The sequence below is a fragment of the Onychomys torridus genome, chromosome 23, assembly GCF_903995425.1.
Source record: "Onychomys torridus chromosome 23, mOncTor1.1, whole genome shotgun sequence".
NCBI lineage: Eukaryota > Metazoa > Chordata > Mammalia > Rodentia > Cricetidae > Onychomys > Onychomys torridus.
Window position 1 is genome coordinate 56,758,727 of NC_050465.1, and position 8,064 is coordinate 56,766,790.

An 8,064-nucleotide genomic window follows, 5' to 3' on the forward strand; every position below is an offset into this window, starting at 1 on the left:
GGGGGGTACCTCTACTCCCCTAGCAGCATCTTACTCATTTACTGAGCATCACAGTGTACCAGGCCCTGCCATAGGCCCTGATTATATAACAATCAACAAGACAAACCAGGACTTTTCACTCTTGAGCTTGTATCATCAGGATACCACAAGTCCAGCATTCTATGAGAATTTCTCATCAATTGAATCCCTTTCAGTACAACACATTCAGAATGATGATTCTTAAATCTCTTAATAATCATAAGATGCTGAAGTGAGCTGCGACCCACCAGAGAGAGAGAGAGAGAGAGAGAGAGAGAGAGAGAGAGAGAGAGAGAGCATGGTAGCCACCATAGTTCTGATGGTGTGCAGACTCCACTGTATTTGAATACTACTTTGAAAGAGGCGAATCCACATAACAATAAGCCACAGTCTCCTTAAGTATTTAAGTTAAATGACTGAGACCCCAAACCCTTATTTTGTTTGTTTTTACTTGTTACTTTTAGATAGTGTCCCATGTATCCCAGGTGGGCCTTGAACTCACTATGTCTTTGAACTCCTGACCCTTGCACCTCTATATCCTGAGTGCTGGGAATACAAACGTGATGTTCCACCTAGTGTATGCCGCGCAGGGGGGATCCGAACCCAGGGCTCTGCACACCCAAGCATGCACCCAACCGACCGAGCTCTAGCCCTTCGGACCCTTCAAAGAAGACAGCTCAGTAGAGTGCTGGCTTTTGTTTAGTTTCTATTTTCAGTGTCTCTTTTCTTAAGTCTCTGATTTTAAGCTTCTTTGGGAAGAAATCTTTGGAAAGAACTCCCCCACCAGGAGGTCTCCTGCTAGCAACTACTCATCCAGCTACAGTTACCAATGGCTAATGCATGAAGCATGTCCCGCTGATGATGCTGCCCACCATCTGTCAGTCCTAAAGAAGGAGGGACCTGTCAGGTGAAGGGAGGAACCATCTCTGTTACTTCTGTCCCTGGACCCTGATTTGGGGGCTATTCTCTGATGCTCAAGGGGGAAGTATTCAGGGGAATCTTGCCCCACCCCCAGAGTCTCTCAACATTTCTCTGAAATGGACCCGAGAGGTAGAGCTCCCTAGAGATCTTTCTCATACAAATACTTCCAGGGTTCTTGGACTGTATGAAGCCTGGGAATGTTTGAGAGTGGTTCCTGTTTGGGCCTGATGGAATCCATTTGCTAAGAAGGAAAAGAAGAAGAGGAGGAGGAGGAGGAGGAGGAGGAGGAGGAGGAGGAGGAGGAAGAAGAAGAAGAAGAAGAAGAAGAAGAAGAAGAAGAAGAAGAAAGCCAGGAATCTAATTGTTTTGATGCAGGTTTTCACACACACACACACACACACACACAGACACACACACACACACACATACCATGTACATACATGCATCATGTGTGCCTATGAATCAACACACATGGATGCATTCTGAGGGCAGCATACCTGTCTGCCCCAACCTCTGGTTCACACATAGACACACACACACACACACACACACACACACACACCATTGGTACCTATGTGTCAATACACACCTGTCCGCCCTAGTGTCTGGACTCTCAAAGAAGAAAGAAAAACACTGAACTCTTCCACAGCGGCTGTCACGGGAGGAAAAGGAAGAAACCGTGGGGAAGGGACACACATGGTAGGGAAAGACATTTTATTTCCAAGCCTTTAAGAGAATATTACAAATAACAGAGAGTTAAAAAAAAAAAAAAACCCTAAAAACTAGTTTAAAAAAGTACTCAACAGTGTCCTTTTAATACCCAAGGATGGCGCGTCCATTGTGCCAAGACGGTAAGAAACTGCGGGTGACCACCCAGCGGCCTTCCCTGGCAGGTCCTGGAACACACAGGCGGGCTCCTGGGACAGTGCTCCCCACTGGCTCCTTGGAGTGCTCAGCCCCACAGGGAGGATCAAGGTGTGCACCGCACTGAGCACAGGGCGAGCTGCCTCTTCAGGGAGGTTACTGGTGCCAGGACGCCAGGAATACTTAGATCGGTGTTCACTCCTTCCTTGAGATACACAGGCCAGCATCACCCCACACTGCAGCAGACCCAGGTGGGAGGGTGTGTTGTGTGTGTGCGTGTGCGGGTGTGTATGCATGTGTGCGTGTGCCTACCCTTTCAAATGCCACGGCCAAAAAGACATGGCACTACATTATCCCAGGTGTGAGTGGGGCTCAGCAGTGGGGCGAATTTTCCCTGGCCTGACATTTGAAGGTTGAAGCTGCAGTAGCAGTTGTGTGCTTGAGATACTCATGAGCAATCCATACTTCCCTCTACACACACACACACACACACACACACACACACACACACACACACACGCACACAGGTATGTGTGTGAGTCCCCCATCCTGTAAACATCTTTGAGCCCAATCACCATAAAATAAACAAGGGAACAGAAAGATGCGCATCCCCAAACCTCAGCCTTCTTTGACCTCACCTGATACTCGTGGTCACAGCTAGGAAAGTTCTCTCTGGAGGAGACAGCCCCATCTCTCTAGCCAGGCATATCTGCAGCTCCCTTCCTGAACGGCCCCCGGGGGTCGGTAAAGCCATTTGAGTCACTGGAACTTTGCAGTGTGCAGGGCCCCCCACCCCCACCCCCGACAAGCATGGTAGGGGTACCAGCTCACAAGGTCCCACTCTCTCCCTGGGGCACCCAGTGCTGGGAAGCGCGTACCAGCTCACAAGGGAAGCAGCGCCCAGAGAGGAGCAAACCCAAGACTGAGAGAGAGAGGTGCGGATTACAAAATGCTGGGCCACGGGTGGCCGTGGCTTGTTCTCTTTGCTGCCCTTACATCCCACAGGGGCAGCAGGTACCTCGGGTACCGGCCGCCATTTTCTGCCCAGCCCTTTCTGGATGCCTTGCTCCTCGTCATTTTGCAGGGAGGAATGTTTTCTTAGGGCGGGTTCCATTGTCCCACCCACTGTTGTGGGGTCTGTGAAACCAACAGACTGGAAATCACAGGCGCTCTCCAGCAGGCAGCCTCCCCATAGCGCCCCTCTGCTCCAGGCTCCCTCGAGGACCCTCACCCACGGCTGGATTTCTGCCTCCCATTCCTGCTTCCTGGGCCCCTCCTGGCCCAGCCGATTTCCTGGGGGGCCTGTGTGGTCTCAGCCTTCCTCCCAGGCCTCCATTCACACCGTGGTGACTCTCATGACGAGTTCTCGGCTGCTGCCCTGCGTGCTCCGTTGTTCATGAGGTCTCAAGTGACTCAGGATGTGCAGAATGGTGTAAGCACAGTGGTGTTGGGACACAGGGCCTGAGGGGTGGCTGGCAGCCCTGGTGGGGCCCTCCTCACGGGCAGGAGGGCTGGCTGCCTCCTCTTCCGTGGAGGGGATATTGGCTTGGGTTGATGAAGAAGTCCGGAGGTTTGTCCTGCCTCCTGATTTTTGATCCTCTAAGTCTTTTGTCTTGTCATAGTTCAGCACTTTCCACTGCTGGTTGACGGCCTGCCATCGTTTAAAGATGCGGTATACCGAGGGTCCTTCGTGGATGATGAGACCTGGCAGGAAGAGAAGAAAACAAAGGCTGAGCCAAGAAGGCAAGTAACTGTGGGAGAAGGCCAAACCTACCTTCCAGCTCTGAGCCACTTGATGCCAGGGCACCTCTAGGTTCCCCGGGCTCCATGAGTCACCAGAAGGAAGAAGATCATGAAATCGTTGAGCTCTGCATGAAATGCCTTTGACTACTTCTGCTCCATCCTGCCCCCTTCCTGGCTTGACACAATTCAAATTCTCCAATTAAGTCATAATGTAAATATTTTTTTCCTCCCTGTATTACATATTCATGACACCCTGTGCGTAGCAGGTGTTGAATGAATCATGCACCTTTAAAAGGCAACATCAATGGGATCCTGCGGTCATTCCAATCCTGCTGAATGACAGACATCTGAAACTCCTTTCTTTAGCTCTTTGTATAGCCTCTGCTACTGAAACACACATCCCTCTGGCAGAGTGAACGTTCTTGCAATTGTATTGGCCAAATAGAGTGGGGGCCAGTGGAAACAGGCCACATCTAGCAAGCCACACACAAACGAGCCACATACAAGGCGACAAGGCAAATGGAGAGCAATTGAAGGCCTACTGTGTGCAAAGCACTTGGGATCCGGAAGTGCCTGAGACAGGAAGTCTTGCTGTTGGAGAACTTAGATTTAAGTGAGGAGGCACATAGGAGACATGCAAATAAACCAACTAGGACTCTTTTCCTGTGCTGGCACATGCTGGGAGGAAGATGAAATAGGGTTAAACAGCCCTTGGCTGTAGGTAGGCATTTGGGGTCTTGTTTTAGCAAGAGGGAAGAGAAAGGCCATGGAGCTGAGGTCCGCATGCCTAACACAGCGCAAACATTTGGGTGTGGAGAGGGGAGGAGAAGGTGAGCAGAGCCCCACCTATGATCCTGTCTTACATTTTTCCAGTATAGTGGGAATCCCCTGAGGGGATTTAGAAGAGGGAAGGACATGGACAGATTTGCTCTTAAGAAAATTCACTGGTGCCCCAAAAGGGGCAAGAATAGAAATCTCCAATGAAGCAGGACATGACACAGTCACTGAAGGCGAGAACTGGTGACCAGTGCTGGGGACACATGGAGTGATGAGACATCTTTAGAAGCAGGATGTGTGTCACAGGTAGAGCTGAGAGACTTGCAGAGAGATGAGCTGAGAGCACAGAGAAGCCTTTGAACAACTGCGAAGGTTCTGGCTGCCATCGTCTGTTATGAGGGCGCCATTTGCTGATGCCCCAGGGCCCAGGGCTGGCATGTGGATCTGTATGGTGGTCGTAACTATTACTTCACTATGGCTGCCACAATCAACGTCCAGAAGCTCACAGGAGCAACGTGGACTAGTCACCCTCACCTCCTCACTGTGGCACAAGTCCTGGATGGGAACACCTCACAGCTTTTCTGCTTCAGCTCAGACTCTGGGAAAAAAGAAGAGCCATCCCCTGCTGCTCCTTCCAGCATTCCACACAGCTCATGCAATTGCATTTCTCTCTATGTATCTGCAAGAGTTCATTGAGAGACACACTGGTTCCTAGCCCTGGGGAAACCCAGACAACAGTTTTAGAGGGAGCATAATTTCCTAAAGACACCCCCATGGACTCCTGATCCAGTGCGATGGGTACTGGACAAAGAGGCTTCCCCTCTGTCCCCAAGGGTGCCAACACCCGTTACTTCTGTGTACCCTTAAATGTGTACCTATGCACCATTGGTACGAAAGCCAGTCATTCTTCTGTTTGTCCCACGGTGCCTTGTTTGTGTGCGGCCTTGTGCCATTGTCCAGGCTACAGGCTCCGGGGTGAGTCTACATAGCCAATGCAGCACCAGGAACATCACAGGGACTCACGGAGGAGGAGCCTGGGCCCGGGTACAGAGAACCAGGGGCTTTAAAGGCCCCAGACAAAATTTCTGGCTGGAATCTCTACACTCCATTCTTAATTAGCCTCTCGAGCAGACAATTTTACTCTGATTGAAGAGGGCGCCTTAAGTTTTTGGTTTGAATACTGCCTTTTAATTGCCTGTCTAGTGTTCAGGCAGTAATTAAACCATTTTAATGGATAAGTGGCTGAGCAAGGAGGAGTGCACCTGTTTTTCTAGATAACACTTATTTGGAGAAAGTTGGAAAAACATAAACTACCTCACTCCCATTCACTCCCCTTAGCAACAAACTCCCCACCCCCACCCCGGCGCCTCCTGCTTCACCGAAATAATGACTGATTCCTCGCACGGAGGAATTCTTTAAAAACAAGGAAAGTGATGAGGGTTAGGAGGGCAGGCAGCCAAGAAGGTGGCCAAGAAGGCTGAGGAGAGTCAGACGACAGCAGTGGACTGAGAACAAGGTGCAGTTCAGGAGAGCTAAGGGCCGCTGGTGAAGAGTTTGAGACAGAGGAGAAAGAAAGGGCAGGGACGTAGCTCTCCTTGCCAGGCCTTTGTCAGGCCCGGGGTTTAATCCCCAGGACTGACTGCATAAACCACTGTGGTGCTGCAAGCCTGCAATCCTAGCGTGTGACAGGTAGAGAGAGGCAGGAGGTTGAGGAGCTTAAGGTCATTGCTGACCACGGAGAGAGTTTGAAACCAGCATGCGCTTCATGCGACCCTGATTCAAAAACAAACAAGAAAAGAAGGAAAACAAATAGCATGAGGGAGGAAGAAAGGGAGGCAAGAAGTGTGAATTTTAACTGAGTCCTTCTCCGGGATTTTTCTATGCATTTTAACAGCTACTGAGTAAAGAATAGACAGTTTGCCTCTCTAATGAGTCTCCAACTTTTGGACTCCTCCTTCTCCCAGGGTTATAGGCTCTATAGGTTGTTAGACACGTCTTTCATTGTCTCTGCCCTTATGCTCGGCTTCAGCTGAAATGACCTTTCGCTTGGACGGGGAATGGGAAGAAGGCCGGTCACCACCAAGAGTGGGCAATGCCGCTTGCCTAGCTCCTCCACACTCTATAACCATAGCAACAACAACAAGGAGTTCTCTAAAAAGCATCCCAGCCTTTCCTTGGTGCGTTTTGACCATTGGATGTTTCCTGTGAGCAGAGAGACACAACTTGACCCGATGTTGTCTTTTCTGAGTGTCCACTCTGCATGTCTCTGAGCCCCTGCCATTGGGGGGTAGGGTTGGGGCACAACACTGCTTCCTACCGTGGTGTACAGTAACAGGTCAAGCCAAGTTGATGAGTAAGTCTACAGGGAAACCTGAATCCCCTCGGTGACCCGGAATTCACCTTCAGACCCTCATCTCTTGCCAATGTTCCGGGTTAAGTGACATAAAAGTTGTTGACAGCTCTGAAATAGTGCTTTTCAAACTTGGGTGTGTGTATCAGAATCTTCAGAGAGTGTGGTAACTCACAGATTCCTGGCTCTATGCCCAGAAAGCCTGACTCGGTAGGACTGGAGTAGGCATGAGAATCTGCATCTCAAAGAAGCCTCAGGTGAGTCTGATGATATAGCCATGGTGGGCTATAATGAGCGGGATTGCCTAGACAAAATGCTTATCCCTACCTAGACACAGTGCTTGTTCCCCTGTCCCTGCTTAGATAGAATGCTTATCCCTGCCTAGACAGAGCGCTTGTCCTTGCCTGCTGCGGCACAGGAAACACTACATTTTATTTTTCCTTCTTTTCTTTTCTTTTTTCCCCAGACAGGTTTTCTCTGTGTATCTCTGGCTGTCTTAGAACTTTGCTCTATAGACCAGGCTGACCTTGAACTCAGAGATCCTCCTGTCTTTGCCTCCTGAGTGCTGGTCTTAAAGGCATGAGTGACTACCTCCTGGCTAGATTTTTATTTAAAAAAAAAGAGGAGGAAGAAGAGACTTAGACAGTAAAGTGTTTGCTGTGCAAGCATGGGGAACTGAGTCTGGATCCTCAACATCCATGTAAAAGATGTGTGGTCGATGCCCATAATCTCAGTTCTCTCTCTCTCTCTCTCTCTCTCTCTCTCTCTCTCTCTCTCTCCCCACCCCCTCTCTCTCACACACACACACCATATAAATTTGAAAAAAAAAATGCTTTCTCCAGATGTCACAGATGTTAAAACATAGGGCAATGGTAGAAATGGCCACTGCCTAGACCCAAAGACCCTTGGTCCCCACGATTTAGAGTCAATTCACCTGGTAGCAAGCATTTATAGAGTAGTACATCTGCCACTTGCAAGCCTTGTGGCTTCAGCAAGGGGCTTGCTCATCGAGGGCCTCAGTTTCTCATCAGCAAGTTGGAACTGGTGTTCCTTCCTTGAGTTGTGTGTTTTTTTTTTTAAAGCAAAGTGTTTTTTTTTATAAGTTCTTTTTTTTTTTTTTTTATGTATACAGTGTTCTGTCTGCAGGTCAGAAGAGGGCACCAGATGTCATTACAGATGGTTGTGAGCCACCATGTGGGTGCTGGGAATTGAACTCAGGACCTCAGAGAGAACAGCCAGTGCTCTTAACCTCTGAGCCATCTCTCCAGCCCCCTTCCTTGAGTTTTTATGAGACCCGATGAGGTGAGGAATCCTGAGTGCTGACTTGGCTGGCATGACTGTCAAGGCTACATGAAAGGGGTCGTTGGAGGAAGACCACAGGACACTCCTCT

General features: G+C 49.6%; 1 protein-coding gene across 1 annotated transcript in view; it reads right to left on the reverse strand.

The window, feature by feature from the left end:
* Nucleotides 1-1,650: 1,650 nt before the first annotated feature.
* Marchf4 (membrane associated ring-CH-type finger 4) overlaps nt 1,651-8,064 on the reverse strand; it is a 117,817-nt gene continuing 111,403 nt past the window's right edge. The window contains exon 4 of the mRNA XM_036173319.1: nt 1,651-3,507. Coding sequence (XP_036029212.1) covers nt 3,140-3,507 — 368 coding nt within the window. The 3' untranslated portion in view covers nt 1,651-3,139. The remainder of the gene's footprint in view (nt 3,508-8,064) is intronic.